The sequence below is a fragment of the Rhinolophus hipposideros genome, assembly GCF_964194185.1.
Source record: "Rhinolophus hipposideros genome assembly, chromosome: 13".
NCBI classification, from domain to species: domain Eukaryota; kingdom Metazoa; phylum Chordata; class Mammalia; order Chiroptera; family Rhinolophidae; genus Rhinolophus; species Rhinolophus hipposideros.
In genome coordinates this window covers 53,538,395-53,557,302 of record NC_138059.1, presented here as the reverse complement: position 1 = coordinate 53,557,302, position 18,908 = coordinate 53,538,395, and the positions used below count along the sequence as shown (strand labels likewise).

Here is an 18,908-nt window from a genome sequence, read left to right as displayed (position 1 = left end):
CGCAGCCGCCTCCTGAGCCTCCAAGTGCCCGCGGGGCTAAGCGGCTTCCGGGGCAGCGCAGAAAAACGTACAGGACCCGGATGCAGACCCGAGCGGAGCTATATAAGCGCCACGCAGCCGGCCCTCCTTTCTTTTTGAGGAAGACGCGGTCGTAGATTGGTAGTCTTTCGTTTTCGCCCGCTCCTGCTCCTGACTCACCGCTGTTCGCTCTCGCGGAGGAACAAGTCGGTCAGGAAGCCGCGCCGCAGCCATGGTGAGGCGGAGTGCCGTGCCACTCGGTTGTGGCCTCGGCGGGACTCGGCCCCGGGTCTCTCTTCTGGGGACCGATACCGGGATGGGGGGAGGCGGTGAGTAAACGGCACTCACCAGTGAAGGAATTCCTGAAGTGGTGGAGGAACCCGGTAAGGTTTCGATAACGTTTGTCTCCAGAATTGACAGGCTTTATAAAATGTTGGTGTTTTTGTTGTCTGTATAATAGGCTTTCAAAGATACCGGAAAGACACCCGTGGAACCAGAGGTGGCGATTCACCGAATTAGAATTACTCTAACCAGCCGCAACGTAAAATCCTTGGAGAAGGGTCAGTACAGTAGTTTCAGGTTGAGACCTTTGGGTCAAAAGAGAGATGAGTTTGACTTGTTACTGTACAAGATTGACTTCGAATTAAAGTGACAAGTTGCTTAGCTTGAAAAGACAAGGTAAAAATGGTCTACACTTAATTTTTACTGTGTCTTTTACTTCATAGTTGGCGATGAGGAGATAATTACTGTGTTGAATTATGGTGATAGTTTTATACGCTATTCTGAGCCAGCAGCAGTTAAAAATTTTTAAGTGACTTTTGATGGTTTTGAATGAACTGAAAGATGCTTTTGTTTCCCTGTAGTGTGTGCTGACTTGATCAGAGGCGCAAAGGAAAAAAATCTCAAAGTAAAAGGACCAGTTCGGATGCCCACCAAGGTGAAGTAAATCACAGGGGCAGAGAGTAGGAGTTACCTGTGGTCTTTGTATAAATCCAGATTTTTACCATTTAGGATAAGGGGCTTTTGGCTCCTAAGTTTTGTATAGTGGTGCTGATGATACAAACCCAAATAAAACTTGCTGGTAGCGATTGGTTCATATTAAGTAAGTAACTTTTAGAGGTAACAATTGAAGCTTCTTTGCTGCTGTATCTTGGTGTGGTGTGCTTCACAGTCATAAGCTTCAAGAGCGGCTGAGTGAAAATGGACTTACTGTTATAAATTGATAGTATATGGGGGCTATGTAGAGAGGAATGATGTCTTGGGAAATTTTCGAATGGAATAATTCAGAGTAATAGTTTTCCAGATGTTCTAGAGATGAGCATAAAACCAAAAATGTTTGGTTTCCTTTGTCTTTTGTTGCAGACTCTGAGAATCACTACAAGAAAAACTCCTTGTGGGGAAGGTTCTAAGACTTGGGATCGTTTTCAGATGCGGATCCACAAGCGACTGATTGACTTGCACAGTCCTTCTGAGATTGTTAAGCAGATTACTTCCATCAGTATTGAGCCAGGAGTTGAGGTTGAAGTCACCATTGCAGATGCTTAAGTCAATCTTTTTAATAAATTGACTATCAGTTGTTAAATTTTGTTGGCTTTTATTCATAATACTGGCAGATCTTAGGACTATACAGTGTACTATGAACTCTATTTTTCAAGTAGAAAAATCAAAATTAGATATGCTATGGTAGTCTATCCTGTTTTCATTATATTAATATTTCGTAGAGGTCACTAAACCAGTTTACACTGGGAATCACAGGACAACTGAATTTAATTGACTAAAAACAACACATGAGACCAGACCATTGATGATCATATAGTGTGGTTCATAACTGACTGCATATTCTCTTCCAAAGAAAATGGTCTGCGTCCTACCCCCTGAAATTCTAATTGATGGTATCAGTCTTCCAAACAGTTTCTAGGGTGATTCTAAAGTATACGGCTATGGTTTAGAGCCTGCTGTACTAGAGGGCAAGTAACCATGAAAAGCAGAAATTCCCACCTTGGCTGTCAGTTGTCATTTCTCCTTTTTAAAAAGGTATTCAGCTAACAAGTGAACATAGCAAATTTCAAAATGTTTTAAGAACAGTTGCCCTTAGTCAATTTTACATGCATGATGTATTCATTATGTTTTAGATTAAACAGTTAAAAAAATTGTAGTACTAGCTGACATTTAGGATGTATCTATAGACATGTATTTTATATATACTTGAAATTCTTAATGTATACAGGTCATTCACTGAAACTTTTAATTATGTTAACTTTAAGACTGAAAAGCATGTCATAGGCCAAATTCATTTCGCTAAACCCTTGTTGGCACAATAATGGATAACATTAGCTACCAGGCCCTACCTACATGCTTTATTTTCTTGAATTCTATTCCCATTGTGTAGATCTAGAAACTGGCTTTGAAGTTTTTAACTTGCCCAATGTCCTAGAGTTTGATAGTATAATAGTGTAGCTGAGATTTAAATGGGTTTACAGGATGAGAATCCATCTCTAGACACCCCATTAAAGTGTTCAGTTTTTGCTATAGAATTTATAATTGGGTGTCTTTCTAAATAGGTTTATTAGAGAATTTCCAGAGGTACTTCTGCCAAAAGTGTATAAACATTTTTAGAAATTATAATCCCTTTAGAAAATAAAGGCTCATAATTAGATTAGTCGTGAAAGTTCATGCCATTCCATTGGGTTTGTGCCTAAGCCTTTGCTAGACTGGTCCACTGGCTTCAGTTACCAAATACATTCAAATTGACTTGGCCCAGAATTCTCTATACATTCAATTATGCACCTCACACAGCTCCAAAAATTGGCATGTCAAAGTGGAGTCATCTTCCCTCTCCAGAACCCTCTTCTCTCTCCATCCATGGTCCACAGCCACACAAGCATTGGAGTCTTCATCCCTTATCCCTTCCCCTACTTTCCAACATCCAAGTCCTTTCCAACCATTGTTAGCAGATCTCCAAAACATTTTGAACATCAGGGATTTGAGTGGAACTGAATCTGGCAAGTAGGCCAAGTATTTTTTAAATGCAAACTGGAACTAAAAATTTTTTTAGGATAACAGCATTATACCAAACCAACTGTAATTAGCTTGGGAAACGATTTCATTGTAACTGTTCAATAAACATTTAACCATAAACATACTAGTTTAAGGATTACACAAGTCTGGGTTCCTGAGGCCATTTCATAGAAAACTTGATGGTGTTGATTTAAGGTGAAATTATTAATCCATAGCCAGTGTGTGAGCTACTAACCTGTCTAGCCCAATTAAGCATTTTCTACACTAGTGCCGAGAGCACTGCTTACATAGCAGTTCAGATCTTTTAAGTAATCTGGTATGGTGTAAGCAGGCCCCAGGCAGAAGTACTTAAGCTTGTTTTAATGAACAAAGTATATTGCAACAAAGAAGTCTAGAATACACTCAATATCCTGACAATTGGTTGAAAAACGATCTTCTATGAAAGCATTAAAGTCACTGAAGGCTAAACAATAGATTCTTGTGAAAAAATGTGCCTCTAAATTGGGAAGTATTGAAAGAACAGCTTTACGGCTTTCATACAGTTCTGAATTTTAACTGATAGATGCCAAAGAGACTGCATCAGCTATTGTAATTTACACTAATAGTTGAGGTATTTAAGCTATAGATAATAACCTGTAATACAGCGAAATACTGTACTTTAAAATTTGGGAATTGCTATGTCCAATTCCTTAAACATTTAAAAATACCTACTTGGAAATAAAAACCCCTGCAGGGCCTTCAAATATTGTTAGTAACTAAAGATAGGTTAAATAGAGCTGTAATGATGCCAGTGATTCTGAGAGGCCAGCTTGTCTGGATTAGGGAAGTAAAGGAAGGTTGAAAATGAGAGTCCTTACTCCCAGTCCTTACTCCTTAGTCACATGCAAAATGATAATACAGTATCTAAGGGGCATATCCCTTTATCTCTCTGGAAGTAGGTGTACAGTGTTTACAAAAGTCTTCAATAGTCTACGCTAATGTACTAGCCTTCACATTTTCACCATACCCAGAGCAACTTGCAGTACTGCAAGTTCCATTTATGCTAAGTGCCCTGTACAGATATACCATTTTTTAATTTCATGGTATTTTACTGTACCTTTTCTATGTTTAGATACATTCAGATCCATGAATACTTTCTGTTATGTTACAATTGCCTATATTCAGTACAGTAACATACTGTACAGGTTTCCAGCCTAGGACTAATAGGCTATACCATACAGCCTGGGTGTGTAGTAGGCTATACCATCTAGGTTTGTATAATTGCACACTATGATGTTTGCACAAGGATAGAATCACCTAATGACATTTCTCAGAATGTATCCCTGTCCTTAAGCGATGCATGACTATCTTTTTCCATACTTTTAGTTTTTCAGCCTATATGTGTCCTAGGTCCAAAGTGAGTGTCTTGTAAGCAGCATTTAGTTGGGTCTTGTGTTTCTTTAATCCAGTCAACCAATCTGTATCTTTTGATTGGGGAAATCAATCCGTTTACAGACACCACTAAAATGAATAGCAACTAAAGTGGAATCACACAATATTTGTCTTTTTCAGACTGACTTATTTCACTGAATATAGTGTTCAAGGTTCATCCATGTTGTGTAGCATTTTACAGGATTTCCTTGCTTTTTAAGGCGTGAACAATATTCTGTGTATATACACCACATTTTCCTTATTCATCTATTAATGGGCATTTAGGTTGTTTTCCACCTCTTGGCTATTGTGAATAGTGCTATTATGAACATGGGTATGCAATATCTCTTCAACTTCCAATTCTTTGGGATAAATTTCCCCAAGTGGGGTTACTGGATCATACGGTCCACGATCACTTCTTACCTCGGCTATTGCAATAGACTCCTTGCTGGTCTCCCTGCCTCCATCTCTGTGTTCATTCTCTTTTTTCATAGATGCTAAAGTTAACTTTCAAATATTTAAATCAGATCGTGTCACTTTTCTGTTTAAATTCCAATAAAGACTTCTAGTTTCTGCTTGGGATGTACAAAACTAGAAAGAAAGTCATTCCCACCCTTTCAACAATAACAAAAACTGAATAAACCTCAAGTTCATGATTTTTCTTGAATTCATCAGGGAGCTAATGTCTTCAGGTAACCAACTAGACGAATCTAACGGGAGACAGGCACCTTATGAGACAGGATGCAAATGTTAACCTAGGGCAGATGCAGCTGCTAAGAGGAATCGAGTTTTTTCATCCTTTGTAATGTCTAAGTTTCAGAAACACCTCAAGTAGGGAATGTTGTGTTCTGAAAAATAATTTTACAGGTAACTAAAGTTTGATCCTTTAATTTCCAAGGCTTTTGTTTCATCTATTTTCAATGGAATTCTTCTAAAATGTGCTATTTTCCTCCTGCTTTATTAAATAGGATTTTATAGGCTAGAGGATCACTTTGAACCTCAATTACAATACTGTGCTAGAAGACCATCATGTCCTCAAGGGCCATTGCTCCACGAGAGGCCCTGAAATTCATTTAAAGAGATGCTGTTCTGGCTGTTCTCTTTCTTCAGGAAAGCCCCTAAAGATTGTCTTCCCCAGTAGCCTAATGCCTAGTGGAAAAGCTACTCTTTGGAAAGATCAAGGCAAAAGTCCAGTTACCCTAGCTCTCAAATAGAAGGTACCAGTAAACCAAGTAAGAATAGAGTGGACAGGAACCCATATAGGTCCCTGGTTGATCTTGTACCTATATGGTCATTGTGGCTAGAATTGGAATGGAGAGAGTCCTATCACTATTAGAAATTTTCAGAAGGTAGAATCTATATTTGTAAATAGGTTGAATAGTAGGACAAAGGGTAAATGAAGAGTGATGCAATGTCTTGAACATTGGACAGCTGATAGGACATTTAAAAGAACATTAAAGGAAGGTTTGGAGGGCTGATTTGACACATTTGAAGTGGCCATGTGACATCCACATGGAGATATGTGATAGATTGCTGGATAAAGTGGATATAAAGATTAGGAGAGGAATCTGAAATGGAGATACAGATGTGGGAGCCTCAGCACATAACTGCAGTCATAGACAGATGAGATGGTCCAGGAACATGTGCCAAATCAGATAAAAAAGGACTAGATGGAACCGTAGAGAACAAAAATCCTGAGAGGAAGGGAACCCATAAGTGTGTTCAAGAAAACAAAGACTGGAATGAGGGAAGCCCAGGAAAATATTTCAAGAATGAGGAAGGTGTCAACTGGGTCAATGTCACAAATCATCTGGGAAATGCAAATCAAAACCACAGTGAGGTATCACTTCACACCTGCTAAGATGGCTATTATCAAAAAATCAAAAGACAATACATTTTGGTGAAGATAGGGAGAAATTAGAACTCTTGTACACTGTTGATGGGAATGTAAGATGGTTTAGTTGCTACGGAAAACCATATGAAGTTTTCTCAAAAGATTAAAAATAGAAAAATAGAACTGCCATATGATTCAGCAATCCCACTTCTGGGTGTTTATCAAAAAGAATTGAAATCAGGATCTCAAAATTGCTATTGGCACTCCCCTGTTCACTGTAGCATTATTCACGATAGCCAAGATGTAGATACATCCTAAGTCTTCTTAATGGATGAATTGATTTTTTTAAATGTGGTATATACATACAGTGGAATGTTATTCAGCCTTTAAAAAGGAAGGAAATCCTGCAATATGTGACAACATGGTTGAACCTTGAGGACATTGCACTAAGTGAAGTAAGCCATTCACAGAAGGACAAATAACTGCATGATTCCACTTATATGAGGTAAATAAAATAGTCAAACTTGCCAACAGGTATATGAAAAGGTGCTGAATATCAGGGAAATGCAAATCGAAACCACAATGACATATCACCTCAAAACTGTTAGAATGGCTGTTATCAAAAACATAAGAAATAACAAATGTTGGTGAGAATGTGGAGAAAAGGAACCCTTGTGTACTGTTGATGGGAATGTAAATAGTGCAGCCACTATGGAAAACAGTATGGAGGTTCCACAAAAAATTAAAATTAGAACTACCATATGACCCAGTAATTCCACTTTGGGGTATTTATCCAAAGGAAATGAAAACACAACTCAAAAAGCTATCTGCCCCCCTATGTTCACTGCAGCATTATTTACAATAGCCAAGACATTAAAACCACATAAGTGTCCAATGATGGATGAATGGATCAAGAAAATGTAAGATCACACACACACACACACACACACACACACACACACACACACACACGAATGTTATTCAGCCATGAAACAAAATCCTGCCATTGGTGACTACATAGATGGACTTGGAGGTCATTATACAAACTGAAATAAGTCAGAGAAAGGCAAGTACTATATGATCCAAAAAACAAAACAAAACAAACTCATAGATCCAGAGAATAGATTGGTGGTTGACAATGACGGGGTGGGAGGGGTGGGCAAAATGGGTGAAGGTGGTCAATGGGTACAAGCGTCCAGTTATGAAATCATTTCTGGGGATGATGCAGTATGGTGACTATAGTTATAATACTGTATTGTATATTTGAAAGTTGCTAAAAGAATAGATATTTTTAATTTTTTGTTCGGGAACAGTGTGTCTTTTCCTGGCCCATCAGCTCCAAGTCAAGTCATCCTTCCATCTAGTTGTGTAGCGCGCAGCTCCCCTACAAGTCTAGTCACCGTTTTCAATCTTTAGTTGCAGGGGGCACAGCCCACCATCCCATGCGGGAATTCAACGGGCAATCTTGTTGGTAAGAGCTTGCATTCTAACCAACTGAGCCATCCGGCCACCCCAAAAGAGTAGATCTTAAAGTTCTCATCACAGGAAAAAAAACTGTAAGTATATATGGTGATAGAGTGTGGTAATTATTATTGTGATGATCATTTTGCAATATGTGCATATATGGAATCATTGTGTAAACCTGAAACTAATGTAATATATGTTAATTATATCTCAATTTATAAAAAATATGCTCTTGGAAAAAGATCAACAAATTCAGTTAAACCTTACATTTCCATCTAGTGAAAGAGTTTTAAAATCTGCCTCCATAAATCACATGCCTCTTCTTTATGTAGAAAAGATATATATCAAGCCACAAACATCCCATGTGAGGTAATAATTATTGAAAATATCTATTAGGAGGATAAATGGGCTTTCATATTACAGAGGTGGCAATGCAAACACATCTGAAAAAAATAATGATTTAAAACAGAAAAGCTGTTCACTGCTGAACAAAGGAAATAGCTGACTCCCTTGAGACCCTGCTCCTAGATTCTTCTTCCAAACATCAGTCCCTAACCGCTGCCCCAACTCCATCAGTCTCAGTCCCCAGATACACAAACATACACCCTCGGTGGGAAGCAGGGATTCAGAGAGGCATGACCTTTCCAGTAGTTTATTTTCATCAAACTACTTAGTACATCAACTACTAAGATGTACTTTTAAGGCAAAAAGAGAACTCCACATATTTTATTCAACTTCAAGGAGCCAGTGCCAGAGAAAAATTATTTTAAAATACAGCACAGAATTTATCACTGTGTTTGTCAACTGCCTAGCTTGCACAAACACCTGAGTCATAGTGAGTAGAGAGGCTGCTATAAAAAGCAGAAGAAAAATCTCTGTAAGACATTAAGAACAAAGGGAAGCCTTGTTTCCTAAACCACATAGCAATTAGGAGTGAGGAGAGTATCCCTTGAGGATACAGGCACCTTAGCTGCAAGTGGGTCATACCTATATTGGCGCCTCTGATTGGCATCAGCAGAGGTAGATCTCATTGTTTTTATTATAAATTAAACATATATATATATATATAAAATCTCCAAGTGATAGACCATGAAATACATGAATGAAAGAGACGATGTGCAACAAAGAAAGATTCTGATAATTACGTTCTGGCAGAATGAAAGAAAGTTAAAGTATATGTTGATAATCTCATAGCAATATTCAAATTGTGATTTTTTTGTATACAAACATTCACAAAATGTGGGGTTCAAAAGGACACAATACTTGCTAGCAAAGGATGTAGGTTCCAATTCCTGTTCTTTCCTCTTGTTTTTCCTTGAGCAAGTAATCGGACCTTTCCGGTACTTAGATACTTGCTGTTGCCTTACAGCTGCCAAACCGTTTGTTCCCCCGCGCTCTTCCCAGGATTTCACAAGGGAGTGCCTCAGCAAACTGAGACCCAAAGGAATCATATCAGTCCCTCCCCTTCAATGGATTCCTTGGAGTTGTGCATGTGTGTGAAGGCAAAGTACAAGCTGGAGCACAATGGGAACTTTTGGAAAGACAGCCAGCAGGCTACGTAATGCACATATCTTGAGATTAACAATCTTTTATCTCCTTAGAAGTTAACCAATAAAAGCTATGCGTTGGCCTGATTCAGGGATCAGTCCTTGAGGCTTGAGTCCCTTGGCCCGCTTGCACCCTATTCTTGACTACTGTCTTTTCTTAGCCCTGCACTGCCCTTCTCGCTTCCCACAGCTCTTGTCATGTTGGATGCAACATCTGGTGCCCAACGTGGGGCCCTGATTCTGGGAATCACTTTTGGGGCTCGAGAAGGAAGGTTGACTTCCAGTCGAAATTCAAAGAGGTTTCATGGCGTGGGGACCCAGGAGAGGTCGTGACAACTACTGGAAGAAAGTAGGGTAACTCTGGGAGAATTTAACAAAGGTAAATGGGGAAATTTTTCTCTTTCTATGTGCAAGAGAGTGAATGTGTGAATGTGTGATCATAGTTCCACATCTACAGCTACGTAGCTTGTGTGGGCCCTACTCTGCGGTTCTGTGGTCTGGGTCATAAGGCAGAACAGTGACTTAGCGCCTGATGGCATTAACCAGGCCCGGGGTTTATACGGGTGCGCCTTAGCCAAAGACCAATTCGAAAGTCCCGCCAGGGACGCGGCCAGATGGGCAATCCATTTGGAGTGAAATTCTTCTTTCTCTCTTTCCGTTTCTCTATGCCTAATGGGGAACGTTAAATGCCAATATAGTTCTTATATTTGTTTGCTTAAACACCTTCTTAAGGCTGGAGGAGCTCGAGTGTCAGATCAGAAATTAGAGGAACTTCTCAAAGTAATTGAAACTTATTGTCCTTGGTTCCCAAACTTAGGGACATTAGATTTAAAAATATGGGGGAAAGTTGGTATGGAACTCCATGGATTATATCATAAAGGAGTTTCTTTCCCAGTAACCATCTGAGATACGTGGAAATTAATACGGTCAGTTTTAGAACCTTTACAAACTGATGAGGAAGATGAAGGAGAAAAAGAAAAGATACAGGAATCTGAGGAAAAGGGGGAAGGGTCTCTAGAAGCTCTCACCGTAATTCCAAGTCATTATATCCACTGGAGGACATTGGAGGACTGTCCTCCTCCCTCAGTTCCTTTGCTTGACTTGCCATTACCACCTGCTTTTACAGCACATGAATTAGATTTTCCCTTGCAGCCGGCGAAAAGTACTAATCCTTTGCTCTCTGCTGCGCATGCACCTCCCCCTCCTTTAGGAGGCTCTCACGCTCCTCTGTGAGTGGTAGAAAAAGGTATAGGGCAGGCTAGACTGGAAGGAGACTTAGAGGCATTTGCCTTTCCTGTTGTCATTCATGAACGCATTATTCCTGACACGAATCCACACCACCCCAACATTGTTCAAGAATTTTCACACGAGCCATTTTCGTTTAAACTTCTAAAAGGAACTCAAACAAGCTGTGACTCAATACGGCCCTACTTTTCCTTACACCATGGGTCTTATACGGAGTGCAGCTGATGGCAATTGATTAATTCCCACAGATTGGAACACCATGGCCAAGACTTGTCTTTCCTCATCCCAGTTTTTATGATTTAAAACTTGGTGGATTGATGGTGCTGAAACTCAAGCTAGACATAACCAGGCTCACAATATAAATATACCAAAGATCTATTGCTAGGGAGTGACTATTGGGAAACTACCCAGGATCAGTTAGGGATGACTAAACAGGCTATTGACCAGTTACGAAGAATTTGCTTACTGGCATGGGAAAAAATAGAAATGGAGGGTAAAGCCCCGACATCATTTCAAAAAGTCTTACAAGGTCCTCAAGAATCATACTCTGAATTTATTGCCAGGTTACAGGATACTATTAACAAACAGGTGACCAATTTACAGGCAGCTGAGATAATTTTACAAATTGTGGCATATGATAATGCTAATAATGACTATCAAAAGGCTATAGGAAATATGAAAGGAAAAACAGATACAATGGGATACATCCATTTGTGTCAAGGTGTAGGAACTGAACAATTTAAAGCTACTATGTTAGCCCAAGCCATGTCTGGATTCAAAATGGGTCAAAATAAATTTCCTGGTTGTCATGCAGGGTGTCATGCGGGGTCTCAGCTCCTGCTCCTCACATAAGAATGCAGGGTATGGTGAGGCCAAAAAGGAACACCCACGGAGCCATAGATAGGGGAGTCATACCATTATATTCTCGCTGGCGGCTGGGTTAGAGACAGAGGAAGCAGGAGCCACATGGTCTGCAACCTGCCATCCTCTTTTCTGCCAACCAACCAATCCCACTTGCTAGGTGCAATCCACCACGCTAACTGCAATCCGCGCTTGCTAGCTCAGCCACCATCTTCTTGCTAGCCTCCCATTTTCTGCTAGCTTAGCCACAGCAGTTATATTAGTGGCTGGTTACAGCTGACAGCCAACTAGCCACAGCTGATGGCCATCCAATCACAGTTGATGGCCACTTACTACCCGAGTGAGCACCTTTCCACGTGAGGGTGAGAGCCTGGAAACTGCACTCCTAGTTCTGTCCCCACACTGGTACTTGCTATAATTGTGGAAAATCAGGCCATACCAGAAAAGAATGCAGAAAGAAAAATAAAACCAGTTCCCATTTGCCTAATGCTGATACTGTTGCAGGACCTAAACCACCTGGATTGTGCCCTAAAAGCCAAAAAGGAAATCACTGGGCTAAAGAATGCAGATCAGTTTTTCATAAGGATGGGATCCCTGTTCAGGGAAATGGGAGGTGAGGCCAGCCCCAGGCCCCAGTGACAAAAACTGGGGCATATGTGAATCAAGCTGCCCCTCAGAATTATCAGACAGTACCTCCCCCTGACTTTCAGTTCAGCAATTAAGTCCTGCTACAAAAGGGAGTGCCGCTGTAGATCTCTGTAAAGTACAAAATATTTTATTCCTGGAGAATCTCCTTTACATGTGCCCACTGGATTTTTTGGACCAATTCCGCCAAGTACTGTTGGACTTCTCCTTGGTCATTCTAGTTTAACCTCCAAAGGAGTTACAGTTCACACTGGTATCATTGATTCTGATTATGAAGGAGAAATTCAAATTATAATGTCCTCATCTGTTCCCTGGACCGCTAAAAAGGGAGAACGGATTGCACAATTACCTTTGCTCCGATATATTCTCCCAGGAAAAAAGGGAACTCAAAAAAGAGGAGCTGGAGGTTTGAAGCACAGGACAGGCAGGAATGTTTCTAGCAGAAAAGATATCACAAATTTGCCATTTGTCAAATTGAGATACAGGGTAAAAGATTTACAGGACTCTTAGATACTGGAGCATACGTTTCAATAATGAGCTCTCAGAAGTGGCCAAAGAATTGGAAAGCACAAGAGCCAAACATTAGCATTGTAGGGGTGGGTGGAGCTTCAGGTTTACGCCAAAGTGTCTGCATTCTTCCCTGCCTTGGGCGAGAGGGACAAAAAGGATTTTTACAGCCCTATGTTGCAGGCATTCCAGTTAATTTGTGGGGTCGAAATCTGCTTACACAATGGAAGGCAGAAATTTGGATATCACCTGGACAATATAATCCTCAGAGCCAACAAATTATGAGTTGAATAGGATATCAACCAGAAAAAGGGTGTCGTGCGGGGCAGCTCCCGCTCCCTACATAAGAACGCAGGATGTGGCTAGGCCAAAAAGAAATACCCACGGAGTCATAGGTAACAGAGTCATACCACTATAGTCTCTCTGGAGGCTGGATTCACACAATGTGTGACCTGCTGTCCGCTTTTCTGTCAACCAAACGACTCCCCCTCCCCAGCGCAGCTGCGGCAGTTATATCAGTAGCCAATTGGCTAACTGGCTACAGCTGACGGCCAACTAGCCACAGTCGATGGCCATCTACTACCTGAGCCAGCACCCTTCCACGTGAGGCCGAGAGCCTGGAAACTGCTCTCCGGGGCTTTGTCCCCACACTCCACCCCTAAAGGGTCTTGCCTCACAATCTACACAACAAGCGTCTTCCACGAGGGTCCTTGTGCCATATTAGCCTACAGACACCCAACCACACAACACCCAAAAACTTGACGGATAAGCCAGGGCCTTGGACCTTTACCTCATTCACCACCCAGCGGCGTGGCTGGCGGAGAAGAGAGGGAGCTGCTTCCTCTAAATCTGAAAGAGAATCTGATGTTAATAAAATATCATCGACATAATGAAACAAGTACACAGAGGATGGGCGATCACACTGTGCCAAATCCTGGGCCACAAGCCCGTGGCAGATAGTGGGGCTGTGAAAGTATCCTTGCGGAAGGACTTGAAAAGTCCACTGCCGCCCATCCCAAGTAAAAGCAAACTGCTCTTGACACTCGGGTGCAATGTCAAGGGAGAAAAAAGCATTGGACACTACATAATGATACTTTCCCGGGCGGACAGTCAGATGATCCATCAAATCGTGATTTGAAGGCACTGCAGCATGCAAAGGTGGCGTCACCTTATTGAACTCCCTATAGTCCATAGTCATTCGCCAGGTGCCATCTGGCTTCTTGACAGGCCATACTGGGGAGTTAAAGGGACTGTGCGTTGGCCTCACAGTATGTGCCTTCTCCAATTCCAATATTGTACGACCAATCTCCTCCTGCCCTCCTGGCACGCGGTACTGTCGCACTGTAACCACGCGCCAGGGCTGTGGCAACACTTGAGGAGGGTGGTGAGCATGCCCGCGTGTCACCGCTTTCACCACCCAGATCTGGAGACGGAAATCTCCTACCGACGTCTGTAAGCTGAGGCCATGTAGCACGTCCACCCCTAGAATATACTCCGGAACAGGGGAGACATAAACTTTGTAGGTACGAAGGTACCAGTATACTCAGTGGTAGGGAAACAAAATTTACAGTCACAGGCTTTCCCCCGTAGCCATCTATGCAGATTGCTGGTCCTGGGAACAGTTCTGGGTTCCCATAAACAAGACTGCAGTCTGTGCCAGTGTCAGTGAGGGCCAAAACTCTCTGCACATTAGAAGGGGACCAATGTATGGACAGTTCCACGTGAGGCTTCTGATCCCTGCTTATCCCCTCTGACCAGGTACCTTGGCCCCACCCCTAATCAAGCTGAAAGGAGTCGGCCTCAAGCGGCTGCATGAAGTCCGGGAGGGACACAGGTTGCACTTTCCTGGACTTCTTTTTTAGACTTCTCTGGAATAGCTGTTCCGGACGCAACTGTTTTCAAAGTTCCAACAACAGTGCATTGGGTTGTTGGTCTATTTTCTCCCGATCAACCCCTGCTGCCACGGATCACGCCACATCTGTGCACATGTTACTCTCTGAGGCCCACGACCTCACCCATTTACTTTTGATTTGGGCTTCCAGGTTTCAACTGTGCGGACCTCCTGGTTTTCAACATCCCCTAGGGTGGCCATGGCAGTTGTAATTTCATGGATCCGTCACCCCACATAGGGCGTAAGAATGACAACCAAGGATCCAAAGGCACTCGCACATGCAGTATCCAAAACCAGATCTCTCATGCTGGCTGTAAAAAGCTCATCATCCGGCCCCTGCATATTAGGATTGAAAATAGCATGTCTCATACCCATTTCACCGATGATATGAGTAAGTTCCCTATATGACTGCCATTGACTCACAGTGTCTGGCAGATCGCCAGCCTGTCCCCATACTGTGCGTACTGCAGCAGTGAGCCACTCCATTAGAGAATGGTTGCCCTGGTTTGGGGCCAACCTATGGCAGTTCTGTAACCTTTGTCGCAGGGACGGATGCACTGTCACAAAGGCTAGCTTTTCCATCTCACCTGGGGAGCAGAGAATGTTGTCTGCTCCCTCTTCCCATAAACGTAATAGCCAAGCTGAGACTGGCTCTCCAGGGCGCTGTCTGTACCGCCTCCCCAGCTCCTGCAACTCAGTGGGAGTGTATGGGGTGTAGGTTGTGAGCTCAGTCACAGCTGGGTTGCCTGCAGCAACACCCCCGGGGCCCAAAGGTTGCTCACGGTTTATCCTTTGCTTCAAGATTGGCCGGGCGTGGGGGTTGGGAGCTATATTGTCTCCACTTGCTTCCTCCACCTCTGCCTCAGAGTCTCCACTGTGGGGCCCCTCTTCTAACAGGTGGACCCAGCCTTCCAGTGCTTCCAACCGGGACACCTGGTCCGGCACCAGGTACAATACAGAATTGTACACCTGAAATCTATGTAATTTCACTAACAATTGTCACCCCAATAAATTAAAAAAAAAAACGAACAAAAAAACAGACAATGGCCCTGCATACACCAGTGCCAAGTTTACAAAATTCTGTACTAAATGGCACATTACTCACGCCACTGGTATTCCTTACAAGCCACAGGGTCAAGCCATTGTTGAACGTGCTAATACCACGTTGAAAAAACAATTACAAAAAAATGGGGGAAATAGGGGACCCCCCCCACAGATATAATTTTCAAGAGCTATGTTTACTTTAAATTTTTTGAATTCATCTGGCTCAGATACCAACGCTCACCTTGGATGCACTGCAGCTGAGAGACATTTTAATAGTCTCCAGAGTCCAAAACCTTTAGAAAATGTGCCTATCTGGTGGAAGGACATTCAAACTAATCAATGGCATCTAGGACCTTTATTGACATGGGGACGAGGCTTTGCTTGTATTTCCCCAGGTTCTGAAGAATGACCTTTGTGGATACCTGGTCAGTGTGTTAAACCATACCATAAGCAACAGCCAGCAAAAGAGATACCGCACTTTGCTGAAACCCTTCACAGGGTACACGGAGACGATGGAACCTCCAACAATCGAGATGTCCAACTTCTCCTTCCAACCTGCTCGCCGACCACGCGTCCAGAGCCCTCAACCTCCATTCAAACCGTGATTTGACAGATGACAGCACAGATGACCAGTGCCCAACCTCCTAATTGGGGGCAACCTGAAAAAGTTGGCTCACATGGCTGAAAACAGGTTGATTGAAAAGAGAGTTCCCCAAACTGATGTCAATATGTTTTTGTCCATGTTGGTGGTCATCTCTGTTGTAAGTTGCCTCCCACTTGGCGTTGCAGCCGAGAATTTTACTTATTGAGCTTATTTACTCAATCCTCCATTATTGACATCTGTAACTTGGAATGATGATCCTCTTCTTATTTACATTAATGATAGTTCTTGGTTTCCTGGACCAAAGAATCAAAGAGGTCCAGAATTTCCTGAGGAAGAAGTCCAAAATTTTACTCTTTCTGGCCATACAGCTCTAGGCTATTTATATACATCCATTTGCATTGGTCCCATCCCTCTGTGTCTTCCTCTCTCCAACCAAGCTGGGATAATTCCCAAAGGAAAAGGAAATGACTCTTACAAGGATTTGTTTATGATCTCTGGTAAAGGATTTCAGACACAGGAGTTAAACACTTATAGTTTTCCTCCTCTCCTTCATCCATGTCCTCAAAATAATAATTGGATTGATACACATTCCCACATTCATTGGGAAGAATGTAGGGGAAGCCTAGATCGGGTGTTATTTAATAATTCCCATGGCACTGTAGAAGATTGGGGCCCTTATGGGATCACAATCTGTGTATGTTCTTGCTTAAAATGCTCTGACCCTCAGTCACTAAGAGAACAGTTGCTCGGTCAAGGCTTTCCAAAAATAATTAAATCACCATTTAATATTTCTATCTTTTGGAAGGAGGATAAGTTTCTTGCCCCATCTCAATTAAGAATGATTAAACCCATCCGAGGCCCATTACAAAAAACTTTATGGAAAGTGGCTTTAAGCCTAGGACAGAATAAGATCTGGAAAGGAAATTATACTAAAAATGAAAACAAAAAATATACCTTTAGATTTGAAGAAACACAAATGTTTGATTTACAAGTTTGTCTTAAAATTCCTTTTGTCTTTTTATTAGGAAAGTTTACAATTAATCCAACTTTAAAAGTAGTTGAATGCCCTCAATGTCATTTATTTACATGCCTTAATTCTTCAATTTATAATCCCTCCTATGACCAAATGATGATGTTAAAAAGAAGATGGGGTTTATGTATACCAGTCCAAGCTTCTAGGGTGTGGGAAGGCTCCCTGACTGTTCATGTTGTTCTATAACTTCTTCATAAGATTTTACATAGAACTAAAAAAATTATTGGAATTTTGATTGTTGCAATTATGGGAATTATAGCAATAGCCACAGTGGCTGCAGTCTCTGGAGTAGCATTACATCAGACTGTACAAACAACACAATTCATACAAGAATGGCATGAAAATGCTAGTAAGACTTGGAATCAACAAATTAGAATTAATCAAGAAATTAGTGTTAGATTAGCTGATTTAGAGACAACTGTAGTTTTTCTTGGAGATCAATTAGAAAATCTCCATACGATGATTACTTTAAAATGTGATTGGAATGTTTCTACTTACTGTGTGACTCCTTTCTCTTACAACCAAATTAGGACCCCATGTTCGGAGGTACGAACTCACCTCGGGGGACATGCTCCCAACCTACGGTAGATATTCTACAGCTACAACAAGAAGTAGATCAAATGTCTCATGCCACGCTCCCACTCCTCCCAGGAAAGGAGATGCTTTCCACGGCTGTGGAAGAACTATCTCATTTTAATCCACTCACTTGGGTGAAAACCCTAGGTGGAGGATTTGTGGGTGTAATCGCATTTCTGTTAATTATTCTTATTCTATTTTGTTTAGTCCTCAGGTGTGGACAAGCCCTCTGACGGGCCGTACATGAGGAAACTGCCAAGTCTGTGTTTCTCCTACTACAATAACAAAATGGGGGAGATGTTGCCTTACAGCTGCCAAACTGTTTGTTCCCCGTGCTCTTCCCAGGGTTTCACAAGGAAGTGCCTCAGCAAACTGAGGCCCATTGGAGAGATATCGGAAAAGCTCCTTTGAGAGGAAGTCTCAGCAAACTGAGACCCAATGGAATTATATCGGTGCCTTCCCTTCAATGGATTCCTTGGAGTTGTGCATGTGTGTGAAGGCAAAATACAAGCTAGAGCACAATAGGAACTTTCGGAAAGACAGCCAGCAGGCTATGTAACACACAGATCTTGAGATTAACAATCTTTTACCTCCTTAGAAGTTAACCAATAAAAGCTATGCGTTGGCCCAATCGGGGCTTAGTCCTTGAGGCTTGAGTCCCTTGGCCCTCTTGCACCCTATTCTTGACTACTGTCTTTTCTTAGCCCTGCACTGCCCTTCTCGCTTCCCACAGCTCTTGTGCTGGACGCAACAACTTGCTATATAACCAAGACGAAATGATCTCAGAAGTCCTTTCCAGGTTTGAAATTCTCAAATTCTATGATTACATTGAAGATAAATAGTTTTTCCATGATCCTAAATGGATGTGATGCTAACTTTCTCTGATGGCTATAAAATATAATTAGTTGGAATGATGTTATACTCCATAATTAAAGGGGATTTCCTCTTGTTTTAATTTTGGGTAGAGATCTGAGAATATTGGCTTGGAGAAGTGTTAGGATTTTTATTTTAAAGTAGCTACTGCAAAGAGTCTAGTAATATCCAATAAAATAAGTCTTTTGTAGGAAAGGAGTTCTAGTAAATGATAGATGCTAACTTATTTTTTATTTTAAATAAATGTATACAGTACTGAAAATCCAAGGGGATGCACAAAACTATAGAGGTAATAAAATAAAAAAAAAAAAACAATGTGAAGAGAAAAAGAAGTTACT

At 41.6% G+C, this 18,908-nt stretch overlaps 1 protein-coding gene across 4 annotated transcripts; it reads left to right on the top strand.

The window, feature by feature from the left end:
* The first annotated feature begins 67 nt into the window (after nt 1–67).
* On the top strand, nt 68–18,377 carry RPS20 (ribosomal protein S20). Of its 4 annotated transcripts, XR_013994808.1 has the most exons (7): nt 80–253; nt 479–578; nt 882–955; nt 1,381–1,536; nt 7,697–7,836; nt 9,482–9,670; nt 15,880–18,377. XR_013994808.1 is itself a non-coding variant. In XM_081071080.1 (6 exons), exons 1-5 carry the CDS (start codon nt 251–253, stop codon nt 7,802–7,804), a joined length of 435 nt encoding a protein of 144 aa, XP_080927206.1. In that variant the 5' UTR covers nt 80–250; the 3' UTR covers nt 7,805–7,836; nt 9,114–9,422. The 4 variants fall into 4 exon arrangements, 3 of the variants coding, with proteins under 3 accessions (XP_080927207.1, XP_080927206.1, XP_080927205.1); XM_081071080.1 differs by lacking the exons at nt 9,482–9,670; nt 15,880–18,377 and adding an exon at nt 9,114–9,422 and having other exon boundaries at nt 7,703–7,836; XM_081071079.1 differs by lacking the exons at nt 9,482–9,670; nt 15,880–18,377 and adding an exon at nt 9,114–9,411.
* The last annotated feature ends 531 nt before the right edge of the window (nt 18,378–18,908 follow it).

Bases quoted from the DNA above. Each gene is read 5' to 3' on its own strand.
- RPS20 (XM_081071079.1), top strand. The intron at 956-1,380 runs GTGAAGTAAATC...CTTTTGTTGCAG, and splicing joins CAGTTCGGATGCCCACCAAG to ACTCTGAGAATCACTACAAG. The intron at 1,537-7,696 runs GTTGAAGTCACC...TTCAATCTTTAG, and splicing joins GTATTGAGCCAGGAGTTGAG to TTGCAGGGGGCACAGCCCAC.